Source organism: Lytechinus pictus, chromosome 2 (genome assembly GCF_037042905.1).
Source record: "Lytechinus pictus isolate F3 Inbred chromosome 2, Lp3.0, whole genome shotgun sequence".
NCBI classification, from domain to species: Eukaryota; Metazoa; Echinodermata; class Echinoidea; order Temnopleuroida; family Toxopneustidae; genus Lytechinus; species Lytechinus pictus.
In genome coordinates, this window is record NC_087246.1 from 56,264,589 (window position 1) to 56,284,302 (window position 19,714).

Consider the following 19,714-nt stretch of genomic DNA (forward strand, 5'->3'; position numbering starts at 1 on the left):
TATGTGTATGTATGTGTATATTTACATATGTATGTATATATATATGTAGATGTTTATGTGCATGTATTCTGTATATGTATGTATTTGCATATATTGTATACGTACGACGTCATTGTTACATATGCTATTACACCTGCATTATATGTCCATATGTTCATCTGTTCCTCCCTCTGTACCATTGATTATGTTACATATGTTATTATATCAGTATTATATGTCCATATGTCCATCTGTTCCTCCCTTTGTAGTATTGATTATGTTTCGTTCGCTTTTGTTTATAGAACCCATGAAGAAGGCCTAAGGCCGAATTAAAGCTTGATTAAATTGTGGTCTTCCAAGCAACGTCAAATCGTCTTGTAATTTTTTCGCCTAAGTATTTGGTACAAGACACAGTAGTCATGTTAAAGAGTGGATGCCTGTTTACATTTATATATATATATATATATATATATATAATGGGTATGCGAGGTTAAAATGAGTTAAAATGGTTATAATTTCGTTTTATTATAATTCTTTATATCGGACAAAGTAGATTGAATATAAACAAATAACTTATTTTGGAATGCAGAACTACACAAAACGTCATTTCGCCTTTTATTTCTGCACTTTGTGAAATCATTTAAAGTATTTGGGTGGTATATTTACATGAGAGAAATAATTCATTTTAATAAGTGGTCTATTTACAAGAGGTTCGCACCTACTGCCTCTGCGAAGATGAATAAATGCGATAATAGATGGACTGGTTTTTAGAAAGAGAGAGAGAGAGGGGGAGTGCATGCATGGGAAAATTTGATTGTCGAAATTTATTCAATGAGGCAGAGAGAGATTGGTTATGACTGTAAAAAAATGCACAATAAGAGAAAGCGAGGGAAGTAGAAAGAGGGGGTGGGTATTCAAGAAGTGTGAGAGAGGGAGATATGTTGAGAGCTAATATAACTCCATTATATACATTGATAATACAGAGGTGGAGAATGAAAGCATAAGGTTGGAAGAAGAGGGAGGAAGACGGGGGTGAAGTGCACCTAGAATTGCATGACGGGTAAGGTGTGGGGCACTGGCGTAAATCCCGGGGGATGGGGGGATATATCCCCCCACTTTTCGAGGAGGGGGAGATGGCCTGTACAAACATCCCCCCCCCCCTTTTTTACGAAAGAAATGAAGAAAAAAAATCACAAGAGATAATTGTTTTATTGGTGAAAATTCTTCCTAAAATACCGCTTAACAAATAAAACAATATTATTGAATCATAAAATGCAAATAAAGAGCCAGTTCACCATTTCCAAACGAAATAATTATATCCTTATTATAACATTGAAGAGAAACCCCCGTTTCTTCCAATTCATCAATGTTGGGGTCTTTGGGAAGGGATTAAGATGGAATGTCAAAATTTTTTTAATGTAATCTCTAATAAAACCATTAAACCATCATGGGGTAAAAAAGATAATAATATTGGAGGGGTATTTGCCATATGGACATACAGTGGCGTAACTACGGGGGGCATGGGGGGCACATCCCCCCCCATCGGCTGACCCAAAAAAGGGAGAAAAGAGGGAGAAAGGAAGAGAAACGTAGTGGGAAAGAAGAAAATATTATTCATTATAATGTTATATTATATTATAATTATGTTATGTTACATTACATAAGAAACATATTTATCATAACTTTATTAAACATTATTTGCCCAGGGCCTACGTCTTCATTGTTCCTGGTGCTCGCATTGTCTGTTTAACGTGATATATAATCCTGTTGTACTAAAACATCCCGTTTTCAAGTCAATATAAACCAAATATATTTCCTAGCACTTGAGTTATCATTGTTTATGTAGTGACATATGCTTCTTTTTCACGACTCAAAAAGCGATTGCCCCATGTTAAGGTCTTCGTATATATGAACAATTTTCTGTCCGTGATTACGTTCGCATTAGTGGATTGGTGAGATATGTCTGCTTTTCATAAATTCCTAAAATCAGTCCTTAAAATGTTCCTTCTGATCTGAATATCAAAATACGTATGGTCCTAGTTAATTCTTACAAAAAAAACCTTAGAATGCCCCACTTCAGGTCTGAATTATCTAAATTTTCAGCTCACGCTTCGCGCTTGCATTGTTTAGCGAGACAGGTATCTATCATGATTACACAAATTTGATTATAATGTCCCTTTTTAGGTGTGAAAATTAAAAAAATTTCGGCTCGCGCTTCGCGCTCGCATTATTTGATCAGTGAGATACATATCAGTTCGATGACATTGTCCTTAAAATGTCTCTATTAGGTCAGTATAACTGGCAACTGAGCGCGCTCACTAGCGCACTCACTCAGTGATTCAAAAATTTTGCTGGTGCCCCCCCCCCCCCAATGCCGTGACCCACGGTACGCCACTGTGGACATATCAATGGCAATTCCTTGCATATCTAAAAACATGATTGCAAAAAAAATGCTAAAATATATCAGTCATCCCCCCACCCATCAACACGGATTTACGCCAGTGGTGTGGGGGTATGAAGTGGGGACATATAAGAGAGGGGAGGGGAACGTGGGGATAGAGAGTGATGGAGAGAGTTGGTGACTTCAGAGGGATACCTCGAATGAAGAGGAAGAGAGGACCAAAGCAAACATATCTAATCATTTCTTCTTTCCCTTCCGTTTTGGTGGCGCCTGTGAACGTTTCACCGGGGGAAGGGAGTTATTTTTTTTGATGTCAGGAGCCTTTTCGCTGGATTTCGACTTGATTGGAGTAAGCTTTACAGGTTTCCCTCTGGATGATGTACTACTCAAGACTTGTCCTCCTCTGTTCTTTTGTGGAGGATGTTTATCTTCATCTGACTCTCTTCGATTGGTGTCTTCGGAGGCATTGATGGGGTCGGCTGCTTTAGCACCTCCAGTTTCTATAAGGAGAAATGTTAAGAGAAATGCTAAGCTTGGATTGGTTCTCATGGAAAAATGATAATCCTTATCATTACATTTCATTTTGTAAGATATAAATTTTGCTCTCTTAAGAACTGAGGTATTTTACATATGAATACAAAATAAATGGTGAGTATGTGATATCATCAGCTTACTCTTTTGCATACTATTGTTGGTGAAATAAGCGAAAATTTAAAAACTCGTAACTTTCTTATTTCACGTCACACTTTGATGAAATTTCGAGTGGCGTGCTTGTCTGTTTATTCCTTTTTCAAGTAATTAGTTGTCGAGTTGAATTTGCATTCAATGGATATAATCAATGGCGTAACCACGGGAGCACATGCCCATCACACATAGCCTGGCAAAAAATGAAGGGAAAATGAGAAAAAAGGGAGGAGATTATTAGTGAGCAAATGAAATTGGTCTCTTTTCCCTTCATCCAAAATAGTGTACCTCCACTTGAAGTTGGAGTCTTCATTATGACATGAATGTTTCTTGTGAGCACGTAACTTGCTGTAAATAATTATTTTCCCTCACTCTTAGTCTTAGCTCTCTCTCTTTCTAATGGTATTGAGATATGACTTAAGCAAACTGATATGACAAAAAATGAATTATGACAATATGAATAGTATAGGCCCATGCTGTATCTACATGATGGCATAAACAAGATGGCTTCGGAAGAAAATGACTTCTGAAAGTTAGGTGACCAATAGGCATAGGATGTTGGTTGCCAAAATGAATGACCAGTGGTGTAACTCTGTCATCATGAAAATTTCGCATGTTCTTCTGCGTTCGCTTCTTTAGACGGTATATAATGCTAGGAGTCCACTGGGCCGTCGCCAGTTCGTGAGCGGCTGTGGCGCCTAGTGTCGCCAAAAAGGTGCCTAGTGGCGTGCATTGGCTCAAAGTGCTTCCCAACTGGCGCGTGGTGGCGCTTAAAGGTGCCAAAATTGAATTTGGCGCGACAAAAATTTCAAAACTTGGGAGATAGTTTGAGCCACTAGGCACCTTTTTGTCGACACTAGGCGCCACAACCGCTTTATATTTGCGCAAACTGGAGCGAACTGGCGCAAACTGGCGACTCCTAGCATAAGATAAGTTTTTTTTCAGGATTTGGATCCACAATGTCTACATCAGCATATTGTCTAATTATCAGATCGTTGATCCAAACTTTGTATTATACCAGTTTGGTTCAACCGTCTTGGTCTAATTAGTCTATTGCTCAGGTGGTCTATGGGCATGCACTTTGTCTACTTATTATTTTACACAAGTGAAATCAATATGATATCTTGTCATAAGTAGTATGAGACCAAAAGGGTATTAGACGGAATGGGTATAGCTTATATACAGTGTGGTAAATTTACATTGGACCAAATTGTTAGTATACTAACACCAGACCATATGAGATGAGACCAAACAGAGAGAAGAAAAAGCTGTTGTAGACCAATTGGCAATTTACCCATTTTCCAGAAACAAGCAATCACCGATATACAGGTGCAAAAAAGTCACGTTTTACGCTTGGTATATCTTTCCCCTCCCTTCCCTACTGCAAAAACACCGGTGTTAATCTAACACCAGCCTGGTATCTATATCGGTTCACACCAGAGAGGTATTGAAACAACATCGGCTTGGCGTTAGGCTAACACCAATTTGGCATTTTAGCAACACCAATTAGTGTTAAACCAATATCGGTTTGATTTTTAACTGGTGTTGTTTCGACGCTTCTCTGGTGTGTGCTGATATACCAGGCTGGTGTTAAATTAACACCGGCGTTTTTGCAGTGGCCCCACTTCCAATGGTCGATCGATTCTCTTTCTGCATCGTAAAGCTCCCCAGATATGTTCAAGACTGGCTCCAGTAGCTGATATAGAATTTGATGTTTTAAAGGAGCTATCGTGTTTACGAGACATTTGGGGGGGGGGGTTCCTCTTTCTTTCAACATCTGAAGAAAGACCACAGCTCAAAGATACTGATTCGAAATGTTGCTATGCCCCCCCCCCCCTCGGTTGAACCAATCGGTACGCCACGGGAAAAGTTTATAGACACAGGTATAAATACTTGTAGATAAATATGATCCACAATGGCCGATAGCAGTTTATTATAAAGCAAACTACACTGAACAATTCTGCAAGATCATTACACTAAAGTCTACCTATCATGCCAATAGAAATATCAACATGCATGTGATTTCAGGGATGGGCGGGCAAGGAACTCAATCTATATTTATTATATTGTGTGTCTGAAATAGTTGATAAATCAATTCAAAGAAATTATGTAATATGAGGTAGATCAGTAATCATAATGATAATAAACAATTGAGCAACCCACATCATGGCATGAACTATACAACGAACAATCAGCAGATTAAGAAAGAAACATCCACAGCATCACACATCCACGATCACCGCCACTTTTTATTAAATTCGGAAATGTTTCCTTAAAACAGAAAAAGTAACGACATTCTCAGAAAATGCAATCACATAAAAGATGATTTACGATGTCCATTAACCACTTATAGTGCTTGTCATTTTAATTTCCTATTTTGTCGACCTAATCATTCCTGCATGTTTTATTTCATTATTAGAAAGCGTCAGTTGATTCTGATGAACATGGGAATCTTACAGCAAAATTGTAATTATAGTTCAAAGCTATACTGAAATCATTCAATTTACTTGGCAGATACTTAACTTGTTATAATTTAAAAATTGTGTATTTGTTATTTCAACCAGTCTTAATGAAATTGAATCGTATTTAACTTTTAGCTTGTATAACTTATATACTTGAGTTGTTATTGCTCATATTAGAACGTTCTTATAATGGATATAGACCGAAGCTGTTTAAATTTACACAGGTCACAGTCTTGTCTTCGAGTAGCTATTTCAGGGTACTTCTTGCAAACCATGATTATACGATTATCAGATATAGCGATTACATATCTTCCACATCGTTACTAAGCCAATCCATTAAAACAGTGTAATGAGCCACACATTTTGACGAGAGTGCAGAACACATGCATGGCGCATATAGCAAAACATCTTTAAATTCGCGAAGAGCTATTAAAGTGACTGAGCGAAAATATTCTTAACATTTAAAAGAGAAAATCTAATTTTGTTATATATGTTCATATTCAGAAAATTATACATTTCACCATTTTCCCTTTTTTATTTCGTCATTATTTTCTTGTTCTTGGTAGTGACTTTATTTTTTATGTATTTTTTTTTGGGGGGGGGGGGCAAGTTAACTCAAAGTCCCACGTGTAAGCCAGGGGATTAAAACATAAACCCTAGAAATTAATATTAGTTTGATGAGGTACTGATGTGTTAGAAAAACGCTGATATTGACCAATGAGCCAGTATTATGAAATGGAAGTGAGATCGTGTGATGGAAATGATATGAAAATGTAGTTGAGCCTGCAAGAATTAAACATGCAGGAAAAAAATAAGTGAGGGAAAAAATTGAATGATTCTCTTTTTACGCAAAAACAACATGAATACAAGACCACACCCATGGCATGCTATCAACTAACAAAACGAGTACGTTGTACATACTAAATATCTCTGTTAATGCGATGATGACGATGACTTTCCTGTGGATATAAAATGGCAATACATTTGAACCCATATGGTATACAAGGCCATATTTTATAGATCTAAAAACAAAGTAATTAAAATGGCTAGATTAATAGTCAGTTGAGTGTAATCGATTATATCAACAACTAATCAAATTTCAATTACTATATTCTAGTCAGAAATTGCTGTGCTCTATAACATGTATAGCTGGAAAAAAAAATGTTCAAAGCCGACCCTTAGTTTCATCAAATATTTTGTTTTTAAAATCTAAGTCTTAACAATTGTTATTTTTAATTATTCTCTTCATTTAACACTCTTATTTTTTTATTAATTGAAAGTTTAAATTGGCTAAACTAGATTTGCACCGAACGGATTTCTTTGAAATAAACAATGTCATATCGCAAACGGCTGGTTATCTACGTGGATTACCATAAACATTTCAAGCGTGATACAAACCTTCATCATTCTTGTCCTTGCTAGCATTCTTTTCAGGAGACACTGATTGGTCCTTTTTTCTGAAAAAATAACAAAATTTAATTAGTTATCCAATCGTTTGCATTCATCGATAGTCTTTTGGGAGGGAGGGCTTTCAACATATCTGAGAAGTTAGACCTTGGGCTCGGAAAGTTTAACTTACAACGATTAGCGATAGGTTAATAACATTGATCTCAATGGCGGCACCATAAAGGGGGGCGACCTAAAGATGCATGATATCTTTTTTATTTTTTTTTGGCGAGATAAATGATTCAAAATATTTCATTGATTTTATGTTCTGATTTCTCCTCTCTTCCCAAGGGGGTAGGCAGGTTTGAACATGGAGAGGTGCACATCCTGGGGATGTGGAACTAAAGTGGTATGGGGGTGCACATCTAGGGGAAGTGGAACTAAAGTTTGGAAAATCAGCTATTGAAAGCAGAAGATAGGGACAATTTTTTTTTTTTGCTTGCCAGTGTTGGAAATCCTCTGCCTCAGCGGGAGGGTGCACCCCCTAGCCTACGCCCTTGCTTCCTTTTCCCCTTTTTTCTTATTGTTTCACTACCAACCGCCCCCCTCGACCAGCCCTACCCCTCTGGATCCCGCGTGCCTGCATGCACCTACCCTTTCATCGTCATGTATACAGCAACCCCGAGTACTGCGACGACAACCAGAAGGACGAGCACGACGATGAGAGCAATAGCCCAGGCTGCCAGTCCTCCGCCGTTTCCTGGATCAGGTTCGACTTCGCCTTTGACCACCTCGCCGACCGTGACGTTGAGTTCGTCTTCCAGAGTGTCAATGTTCTCACTGACGGCCTGGTACAGCGCGTCCTGATCCAGGTAATTTTCTGTTATGCACAAAAAGTATGCACATCCCTTCTGATTAGTAATCGACGTCACTATGCCTTTATCTCAAAGAAACATTCCTACATTGAAAACCAATATTCGGTCAAGCATTGTAACAATGTGCAGGCATATACACCATATACGTGTGATTCAGAAGTCAGTGCCTGTGAAATCTGATTCTAAAAGAGAAATTAATCGACACCTCTCACACGGATTACTGACGATGGATCTAAAGCCTTATTCAATGAATTTAAAATTTGTGAAATAAAAATGGATCTAAAAAATATAAGCCATAGGTATGACGGCGTAACACAATACAGGCTCCGAAGTACGGTCGACTACACACATGACACACGACTTAAGTCGTGAAGTTCGAGACTTTCGTGGCAAACTTTGCGATTTTAAATCACAAATTTCACGACTGAAATGGCAAAGTTTGCAACGAAAATCGCGAACTTCACGAGTGAAGTCGTATGTGATCGACCGTACGTCAGAGCCACCATACGTATAACATGTATGATATGTAAGTAAAATTACCTGATGCGTCAACATTTCTCTTCGAAATCCCATTGCCTTGATCAATCCATCTTCTTCTCCTGGTTGCAGAGTTAGAATCAGATCCTGCCGAGCAAAGCTCTGTTATCTCTGGTGGTGTCACCAAGAGCATGACACGAAAAGCATCAAAGGAAAGCCCTGTTTCTTCGCTGGGAAACCCGTCACCAACAGTCACATGGGTTTCATCGACGTAGCTCAGAGTTGTGGATCTGTGTGACCAAGATTTCCAAAAATAAGAAGATGAATTTAATAAAAGAGAACAATATTTTATATTGGACCATCGCTCCCTACCCTATTTCTTCTCCTGCGAAGGATGAACGCCCCCCCCCCCCTCACCAAAAAGAAACACAGGAGAGTGAATACGTGAATGATTCAAACTGAAAAAAAAAACTTGTGTAACAATCACTGCAAGCCACTCAAAGTAAATTTAGAAAAGTACTTACGATTCTGAAAGTGTTCCCTGGTTTGAGCAGCAGATATCAAAATTGTCATTGCACCATAACGTCACGATTTCTCCAATTATTCGCAGGAGAATATCTTCAAGATCGGGCCACTGTTGTGGGTAGAGACATCATGAAAAACTGAGAAAACAATGCACTTAATCTAGTAAGGTAGAACTGGCTGCTGATTTACCAAACACGACGAAAAACATTTCAGTCTCAGCATATAGTGTTTAGACCTATTGTTTACTTTACATGGTTGATATGAAAATGTTTTATCACTTGTATTGCAGGTACTGTTATTGTTATTATCATCATCATCATCGCCATCATCATCATTATTTGTTTGGCGTCACCCGTGCTTCGAAAAGTCGAAAAGCGAACTGAATCACTGTGACCCGCAGGTCTTTTCTAACCATATACAGTAGCTGATTTGGGGAGTGCAGGTGGATCACTACATCTGTGTTTCCTCATATTCTTATACGAACAGTGCAGTGGGTTCTGAACGTGCAGAGGTGGTGACTCTTCTCTACGCTGGTCCTACATTTTAAGTCCTATCAGAGGGACGGAGTGTTTTCCACTGTAACATAAGCTGTATCTATCAAACAGGGGAGGGACACGTTTATACACACAACGCGGGCTACAGTCTTCCGCCTGGGGTTGGACTTGAAACTACGACTTTGGTTCGACAGGCAGACTGAAAATAATCGCTCCCTCATTTAGAAAATACCTTCGATATTAACGAATGATTCGGGCTTTCTTATGTCTACTCACCGTGATAATGCTATTCTCTATTGTTATGAAACGATATAATTTTGCCTTAAAAAGTCATGACCAAATTAAGCTTTTAACTGAATGCGAATGTTAATTAGATATAGGATACACGAACCTCTCATAAGATATATAGTATACTTACTCTGTTTATGCTCGTATAAACCAGTACTACTACGCCAAACCGAACCTGGGCTTTTTGTTCTGTCGGATGCAAAATATGAAATAATATGCCAAATTCTGAATATTGAACATTATGAACATTTGATATCATAGAAGGCTGTCGGATGCAAAATATGAAATAATGATAATATGCCATATTTTAAACATCATGAACATTTGATATTATATAAGGCTGTTGGATGCAAAATATGAAATAATGATAAAATACCAAATTCTAAACATCATGAACATTATGAACATTATTTTGATATCATAGAAGGCTACCGTAAGGAACACGGAATGAGGTATAAATTATGAACACATTACTAGAATCGTTCTGTTGAACATCTAGCCATCGAACCTACTGTCACTCTATGTTAATAGATTACCAAAACTGTAGAAGATGTGTAGGCCATAATTTAACAGTCATGCTGGTGCTCCTAGCTTCGAAGAAAATCATTCATTTCACCTTGCGGGTAAAATTATGTAAAAAGAAAAAATGCTTCAATGATGTCATATGGCTTATGTTCCGATTTAAGGTCTGGGAGAAAATCGAAAAAAGTTCCAATTGAATTATATTCGTTCATTAGAAAAATTGCCATCAATCTGTATTTCTAGAGGAATTTAAAATTTGTCTCGAATTTATTATTACGTTCACATTGTTCTCCTTGGTAGTCACTTGGACAGTTGCATTCACACGATGTCTCGTCAACACTGCCGTCATTCTGACATGTGGTATCACATGTTTGTTCAGTCGTCGTTGACTCAGTCGTGGTTGACTCGGTCGTGGTCGTGACAGGGGTTGTTACATCGCCTCCACCGCCCGAAGTCGATGTCGCGGCCGGAGATGAAGTGGATGTGGAACTATCTGCAAGGATTGGGTAACAGACATTTTAGTGTAGGCCTATTCCAAGCATATTTCTTAACTAAATATCACTATCGAAATATAGCCCAATTCGTTCAGCATATATAGTTACAGCAATGATTTTGTATTATTATTTCAAGCAAGTCTTACTAATTCCAGAAAGTAAGGTAATCCAAAACATATAATATCTTCGTTTACCATATAAACTTCATCTTTATTATAAAAAAAAAACGCGATTTATTCCTTTGAATTAAAATTCACAAATTTTATCATTCTTACCACAGGTCTGACTTGGGTCGGCTTCATCTGCAAACAGAAAAATATGTGGATATAATTTTAGGTTAAAAAACGATTCCGTTTCTCTTTCTCTTGGGACTCTAGCAAATGACACGTACGAGATAAGTTCATAACATGCGTTATGTTCTTACCATAGGCATATTTGGCAAAATTTCTAAGTAGCTAAGCGATTAAGCAATTTTTAACGTTCATATACGCAAATCTAATTTTGTAATAGATTTTGACATAATGTTAAAAAAATTATGTTTCAACTTTAGTTAAAATTCATTTTATTTATTTTTCCTTTACTTTATTTTCTTTACTCTCTTTTTTTCTTGGTCGTAATTTTTTGGGGTCCATGGTTCCTAAGCCCCTACATCTGTACACCAGTGTCTGTTACATCATAGTAGAAAGTACTTGAGAAAGAGCAAAGAAAATAAAATATTATAGTTTCAATGTATCCTATGGGTTTATTGCAACAAGTAAATCCATGATGGCTTGATGCAGAGTGCCATTATAACAAATTAAATATCTATTCGTATAAAATCAAAATGATCGGGTTTAAATCGCTTATACGCTGTTTGTAAAACAAGCAGCATGATATAAAAATATTGGAAAAATTCCACTTACTGCACAATCCGCAGAAGAGAGGACAATTGGTGAGCACGTACGACCTGTCCTCGGTACACCAGGAGAGAGGCCAGCCAGGATTACCGCCACAGTATTCATGTGTGTCCTCACAAACAGCTGAAGAAGAAACACACACACAGAGAAGGGGGGGGCATTAATGTGGTTTCTAATCATTGCTTTGAAGCATAAACTGAAGTGAAAGAAATCGAATTAATCACAAAATCTTTCTGTAAATTAGATTTACATGAAAAATTACATCATATAGAAAATATAGGCCTATATTAATCTTTTTTTATACGGGGATGCATGCATTTGATAAATGAGTATATGATTTTTACTTGACGTCCAACATTCTTTTAATTTTTAAATTTTTGTTTAATTTCTGAAATGAACCCAAATTTTAAGCTCTAAATCTATCATGAAATTCATGAATAGGCTTACTTGAACAGTCGCTGCCGTAATGCCCGTCTCGACATGTACACGTACAATCATTGTTCAATGTTCCGCAGTTCTGGCATACAGCTTGGCAGTCTATCAAACAAAATTTGTAATGGTTATAATGTTAATTTATGTTCGAATCTGGGACTGACCAGAAGTATAACAAAAATTATCTTTCAAGCAAGAAAGGGAAGAAGAAGAAGAAAAAAGAGATTAAATGTCACCACCATAGAAACACAACAACGGGCAAAAGAAATTGACAAGCAAAAACATAATAAATAATTGTAGGGGGCGGGCAAGGACTCTTCACTTCCCCGAATGAAGGAATGGGCTGGGCGTATTAATATATACATTAGTAGAATGAGGTTAAAAAAAAAAACGACTTACCACAGGCTTCGTTGTGCTCAGAACACAATCCTGAATTTTAAAACAGAAGAGAAGTATAGAAAGAAATCGTTTTATCATGTTTATTCAGTTATTGTTATAAGGTAATCCACTGATTAAATCAAAGAGCTTGATGTTTCGATCTGAAATACAATAAATAAATAAATGTAGCAAATGATAAAAAGACAATATAGGAAAAATACACAAATTCTACTCTTAAATATTAAAATTACATGAGGACACTTTTGCAATGTTTTCATTAAATCTATACGCTACTATGCCTGTTACTGTAACATATTATTATATTATTTTAACTCTATTTTGTAAAAATGTGAAACGAAACTTGATAAAATCGAAATCTTAATCTGACGTATACTTGCAATTCTTTCTCAAACTTCCATTTTATATCATAAAGATATGCCTATCTTTCTTTGTGCGTAACTCCATCTATATCTAGCTATTGCTATTTCAATTTCAGGAAATCGTTAGTTTCAGTTTTCAAAAGAGTAACATCTAGATTATTGAAAAGTTATATTGATTTTCATTTATTTATTTTATGGGGATTCTTGATTCATTTGGAATGTTCACTTACTACATTTATTTTCATAACATTCTCCAATGCCTGAATCGCACTGTGTGCAGCTGCTGCCAGATAAATAGGGGCGCACACCGTTGTAGTTTCCACTAGTAATACAAACAAAAAACAAAGTTATTTCAAACTATATTCGCATAATCTAGAAACAAATTCAGGTAGACCTTAACTTTTGGAAAATTTAAAGAATGACACAATCCATAGGGTTGATTTAGGAGGGTTTTGGTGATTATTGTATGAAGTGGATCCCCTCATACGTCAAATTAAATCCAAAAGAAATGTTACAGGTTTGATTATTCACTTAAAATTCTCTTAAAATACTTTCAAGATATTCACATATGTCAAAAAAACAAGTAAGTTATTTGATAAAATACAGAGCTTTAAACCTGGTACTTGAAATATGGTTGCGTTCTCAGATCAAGTATGATTATATTCTCGAATATAAAAGAATAATGTAAAGATGACGTGGAACGGTCATAACTCAATATTAATATGGCCTAAACGATCACTTGTTATAAAAACGTTATTTACTTTTTTATTCACACTTTGAAAAAAATATATTTGAATAATATTTATAAATATATTCCAAAAATAAAAAAAAAATCATTAAAATGAAGTCAAACTTACGCAGGTCCATAATTACAGGTGACGATATAGGCGTTCGACCAGCCGTTAGAAACTGAAGAGCAAAAGGTTCGACCACATCCAACAGCGTAGGTAGAAGCCCATACAACCTGTAAATAAATTTAAAAAATAAACAATATTCAGAGAATGAAAATGTGAAACATTTCTTTTGCTAAGATTCAAGTTTTTCGGTCATCTCCAGAATGATGAGTAGGATGTTTAAATGATTTGTTTTAAAAACTAGAATCAGTTCCAAGACAACAAAAAATTGAAGATTTTGATAGCTTCTTAAAAATATTGAAATATACCATTTTTTGTTATTTGAGTCGAGTTTCCATAATGTGTGTGCAATGGATACCGAGGGATTTAGATCATCTCCGAGGGACTTGATAGTGAGGATTATTGCACTACCAACAGTGGCATAATGAGCCAAATTTTTTTAGGGGGCGAGATATGGCGTATCGGGCAAAATATATAAAAATGTTGCGAACGAGCGAGCAAAAAATCGACATTCTCATTCCAAAAATCCAATTTCGTGAAAGATTTTTGACATAATATTCAGAAAATAATATGTTTCACCCTTGTCTATTTCCTTTTCTTTTCTTTTTTTTTTCTTTTCATTTCTCTTTTTTTTTCTTGGTCGTGAAAAATTGGGGGGGGGGGGAGGGGGCAAGCACCCCACCCCCATCTGTACGCCACTGACTACCAAAGGTCACGACAGCGATTCGATTTTATGTTGATTCCTGAAGACTGTTTCATCAACATTGCCTTTTCCTTTACTTTGATTGGCACGGAATCACAGTTCCTATGGTAACTGTCAAATAAAAATCTCTTCATAAAACGCTTCCCCGGATTTCAGATTACGTTACCACCGCTTTACCGCCTGGTAATTTGCATTTGCTTTTGGGATTCATTTTTTTTTCATGGAGATTTCAATAATTAATAGCAGAGGCCAATGCCGCAGCTTCGTTAAGTTTAACTGGCGTGCAACGTTTTTAAATTTCATCATCATCAAAATCATTATACTTATTTACGACCATCACATCACTACCACTTTCTTCATCATCATCACCACCATCATCATCACCGTGGTCTTCACCATCATCATCATCACCACCTCCATCGTCGTCGTCGTCGTCATCATCATCATCACAATCATCACCACCTCAACACCATCATCATCATCGTCGCAATCATCATCATCGTCGTTGTAATCATCAACATTATCATCATCGTCATCATTATCATCATCATCACCGTCATCACCATTTTCGCATCATCGTCGTTGTTATTATCATCGTTATCATCATCATCATCACCACAATCATCATCACCTGTGTGTAATGGCCACAGACATCAGAGCAACTGTGGTCATCATAGTCGTAGTACTGGTCCTCGTCGTACCAAGCCTGAGTTGGTCCAACACCATCGGGCTGTGATCCCGTTCCAAGCCATAGATTCTGGCCCACTGATGAGAATGGTGAGATGTTTGTAGGGTTACCATGCTCCCATAGACACTCATCAGACCAATCCTGGGCCATGGAGGCTAAGTCGTCATCCCATATCTATTCAGTTTGGAAGAAAAGAGAGAGAACAAAAATACTGCCGATGATATAGGCCTACCCCGCATTGTTCGCGTACATTTAATTTTAAAACCGGTTTTTGGTGTGATCTAATTGGTTAAAGCCCTTCATTGTTTCTCAAAAACTCTGATGATGTATAGGGCAGGGTCGGATCCAAGATTTACCAGTGGACACCACTTTCTAAAAAAAAGTTTACAAATCCAAACAAATAAGAAAACGGAGAGCATCTTCCCCTAGCAAAGATTAAACAAGCAAAGAAAAAGCATTTATCAAAATTGGGTCGAGGTCACTCGAGGAGGGGCAAGGCACGTTCGCCCCTCCCTGATCCACGTCATAGTAGGGATTAAAAGACCGCAGTTAAAGTAAAATGGCCGTTTGTGTTATTGTTTCAAGATAGAAAATAATTTAGGGATAAATATGCCGAATTTACTTTTCTAGCGATCGGTCCTTTTTTTTTTAAGTCACTATCACTATCACGGTTCACGTGGATGTAGCCTGTTTCCAGCAATTGTCACTACAGTTATCATGACCAGGATTTTTCAAAAAATGTTGTAATTTTCCATTTTTTCAAATCCTTTTTAGTTGGTTAATACACATTGTTGCCTACATGAAATATGATTATATACATGAGACACAATCTACTCTAGTAAATGGTGATACATGTATAAGAAATGATTGAAATAAAACGAAATTGGTTGAGAACATATTTCAACGACCTTTTATTTTCTTCTTTGTTGGTAGCGGCTCATGATTCAAGTTTTAGGCTCAACACGAGACCTATATAAATATGTCTATTAAAAATAAGACATGTTGAATACGCATGGTTAATTTTGTTTCGATTTTCGAATGACATAGCAAGAAGATCACTATAAAAGTTTATAAAAAGAAGAAGCGACTGAGTGACACCATATAGTTTCATCCATTCGTCCTCGAGTTTTAGTAAGAAACATTTAAAAAATAATTCATGCAATCATGCGCCAACACTTGAATATCTGAATATCACCGGTTGGGTTTATACTCAATGACTTGCGTTTGAAAATAAAGCAAGTGTTGCTAAGAAGTGGTAAGTCCATGCAAAGAGCGACTATAAAGGCATTGAGAAAATGGAGAAAACAAACTCATCCATGCATAAAAAAACAATTGGAGACTTTTCCAATAATTTACGCCTTCGTCAAGGATTCTAGTATATTACGTCAAGAATGGAATGTGTAATCAAATATATTGATTATATTTTGATTGGGTTTTCTTTTTAACAAAGAATTCAAATTATTCTTTACATTTTTCCAAGCCTTTCGAGCGTGTTTAATTGTCAGGGTTCTGAGTGAATGCCAACAATTATTCAAATTATGCATCCATTATGTGAAAAGTGTCGGTATATAAGAAGTAATGTTTTAGCAATCTACACCAGAATTAATACACTACACGAGAATTAATAGATAGATAAAACATAAAACGATGAAGAAAGTAAAGTATTTTGCAATATTTTTGATACATCAACTATCAAAACGATGAGAATGACATGACCTGAATAATTCAAAATGCATGTATAACTCGACCACTTTCAACTTTCAAACATGATGATTTAATTTATAATGACATTTGTTCGAAGTACAAACAAAGAATTTCCAGAAATTGACAATAATACATTACATTGTTTTTGTAAATGTATTTGTTTCGATTTTCTTAATATAATATAGACGGCCTTAGTTATTATTTAAGGGAAGTTACTTTTGTCATGGACCCTTGTACTCTATTTGTTTTATATACTGTATATATAATATGCCTAAATTAGAATATAATACATTAATATTATTATTTATTTTAATGTGCAACCAGGACTATCATTCTCTTGACTTTCAATGCAAAAATTATTAATACATAAAGTATGTTTAAAACAATTAATACTAAAACAATTATTTCCGCAAGCTTTTCATTATGGTTAAAACAACAAATTGCAGTAAATGCGCTCATTTTAGGTCTGACATTAAACCCACTTTATACACAAGACAAATATCTAGCAAGCATTGTATGGTTCAATGTACACAATTCTAGATCGAACATATCGTATGTACATGTAAATTGATGCATAAACAATAGCTTAAAAGGAAAACGTCGTTAACATTATACACAATAGATCCTCTTTTGATTCGTACTGCTTTTAGTACTTGGTTTTAGTCCTCCTGTCCTAATTTGCAGGTTCAATTTTCTGCCAAAATGGTATTTGTATATTTGCAGGTTATAATGCTCATTCCGGAGGTTGATTTTGCAAGCATATATGTACAACTGTTACTGTTTTTGTCATGGCAACTCCCGTAGGAACTCGGACAGATTTTTGTTGGAATATAACAAATAACATAGGAAACATTTTACGTCTAAGTTAATCAGGCAGACTGTCTGACCTTATAGACGAGATTATACTCTAAGATCTTTTTATCAAAGAGCAGACAATTGGAGAGCGGTGATTCGAACTCACAACCTTACGATCACGAGTCCAACGCTCTAACCACCAGACCACACAAATCTTAATTTATACATTTGATTACTATTTTAGATTGAGTTATAATCGAACGAGTTTTGTAAGCGTAAAATAATTTGTTACTTTACTTGTGTGAAGCTCTAATCAAATAAAGCATGAATTCGGTACATATGTTTTGTTTATAATGTTTGTTGAAACAGAGAATATGAAATATGGTTTGTGTTGTGATAAATACTTTTCTTATTTAAAGCATAGTAACTACAAAAATACAATTCATAGAAATTGATTCTAGAAAAAATAACGGTGACTTTGTTCATGGAAAACTTCATTATTTGTTGTAAAAAAATTATTTTACAAGTAATGCTTCAAAACATATCTCCAAATTCTTATACATTGTGGAGTCATTAGGCCAAAAGGGGCCTACAGTTACGATCAAGGCTTACCATGAATTCCATATTGGAGGCTTCAGGTGAAACCTGTCCTCTAAGAAGATTATGCCTGTCCAGGATTCCTTGGATCTCGTCTGCAGAAAACGACGTCGATCTCTTTCTGCGATGTTGACTCTCGTCATCACCATCGGCATCGTCTCTTGACTCCCCTGAATGCCAATCTTTTCTATCCAAGACGCGCGAACTAAATCCATCATATATTTTATAACTCGTATTCAAGGCAAAAACAAGTGGTGTGCCGACAATATACTTCCCAATGTTCTGATCATTCCTATTCCTAGTGATTTCACCATCCACCAAACTTACGAATAAAACTGCTAATAGTCCTATGGAGTAAATCCCAGTCATTTTATCCATGTTTTGAGACGATTGGTGATAAAAAGTCACAGAAATGGAAAGTAGTTTGTTCCGAGTTGGACGTTACTAAGAGTTCTCCATGTATTTATTGATACAGAGAAAGAATAGCTAGCACAACAAATTTTAGACATTGATAATCCTTCATTTACAGCAATCCAATGCTAATTTGTAATGTTTCACCGTTATATGCTAAGTCAGCATGGAACGTTTCAACACGAACATGTCGAAGTTTCCCCCAAGTGTACCAAATACGCGTCTACCTTTCCTTTTAATCCAAATTTAATAGCTCTTCGTTAGTCACCGTTGTCGATACTTTAGACAAGTCAAGAGCCTGTCCTCCAAACACCTACAATGAAGTCACTTTCTTTCTGTCTCATCCCATTGTCTGGTAGATAAACCATTCGTTTCTCTTCAGTATGCACAGACAATAGCAGAAAATATTGACTGGATCAAAAAGTTACATAACACCTGTGTGTTTTGTAAAGGAGATAGCGGATTTAAAATCTGGCTACTAGTTCTCGAGTACACAGTCGGACACCCGAGTAACTTTCGAAGAGGACGCCTTAGCCCTCTAGATACATTTATGTGGGCCATATAATGGCAATAATTATGATGTATAAGTACAAAGATCAATAACGCAAGCATTAATGTACAAATGAATTTTAATTGATTAAAAATTGAAAAAAAGATAATCTTTGACATACACGATGGGACGTTGAAAGAAAATGTTCTTTCCCAATTGAGTTGATCTTTATATTGGTGTTCTCCATCACTTGAAATAGGATCAAACGCCCCTGATGAGCTCAGTATTTTAATAACTGCTTGGAAATATATACATAATATCATAAACGTATATATAAAAGCATATTTACCACTAAAGGTGGATATTAAAAACCCTAATCATCATCATACTGATACCATAGCCATCAACAGCAGTTATCATTCATACCACAATTAATCACTTCAGACCTCACCACCATCACAATCATAATTACTATCATTAACAATATCACCACAACCTGCATGATCATTACTACCACAACCACGACCAACACCATCAGATCATCACAATCATCATCATCACCATCATCACTACCATCACCAACACCATCATATCATCACAATCATATCATCTTAATCATTGATTGCATGTATTTCATCATCATCACTGCCACCACAACCACCATCATATCATCACAATCATATCATCTTAATCATTGATTGCATGTATTTCATCATCATCACTGCCACCACAACCACCATCATATCATCACAATCATATCATCTTAATCATTGATTGCATGTATTTCACCATCATCACT

The 19,714-nt window shown here is 36.2% G+C and overlaps 1 protein-coding gene across 2 annotated transcripts; it reads right to left on the minus strand.

The window, feature by feature from the left end:
* Positions 1 to 572: 572 nt before the first annotated feature.
* Positions 573 to 19,003, minus strand: LOC129253930 (uncharacterized). 2 transcript variants are annotated; one of them, XM_054892370.2, is made up of 16 exons: positions 18,030 to 19,003; positions 14,862 to 15,092; positions 13,531 to 13,637; positions 12,904 to 12,995; positions 12,315 to 12,344; positions 11,931 to 12,020; positions 11,490 to 11,606; positions 10,863 to 10,889; positions 10,371 to 10,586; positions 9,702 to 9,760; positions 8,789 to 8,898; positions 8,328 to 8,554; positions 7,567 to 7,792; positions 6,925 to 6,983; positions 6,448 to 6,485; positions 573 to 2,880 (listed from the first exon to the last, which is right to left on the minus strand). In XM_054892370.2, exons 1-15 carry the CDS (start codon positions 18,390 to 18,392, stop codon positions 6,460 to 6,462), a joined length of 1,980 nt encoding a protein of 659 aa, XP_054748345.2. In that variant the 5' UTR covers positions 18,393 to 19,003; the 3' UTR covers positions 573 to 2,880; positions 6,448 to 6,459. The 2 variants fall into 2 exon arrangements, with proteins under 2 accessions (XP_054748345.2, XP_054748344.2); XM_054892369.2 differs by lacking the exon at positions 6,448 to 6,485 and having other exon boundaries at positions 2,520 to 2,880; positions 18,030 to 18,779.
* Between the last annotated feature and the right edge of the window lie 711 nt (positions 19,004 to 19,714).

Excerpts from the sequence above, each read along its gene's own strand:
- LOC129253930 (XM_054892369.2), bottom strand. The coding sequence starts at position 18,392 with ATGGATAAAATGACTGGGATTTACTCCATAGGACTATTAGCAGTTTTA. Across the intron at positions 12,996-13,530 it reads ACCTGTAATTATGGACCTGC|TGGAAACTACAACGGTGTGC; the intron begins GTAAGTTTGACT and ends TTGTATTACTAG. Across the intron at positions 12,345-12,903 it reads ATGTTATGAAAATAAATGTA|GATTGTGTTCTGAGCACAAC; the intron begins GTAAGTGAACAT and ends TTTAAAATTCAG.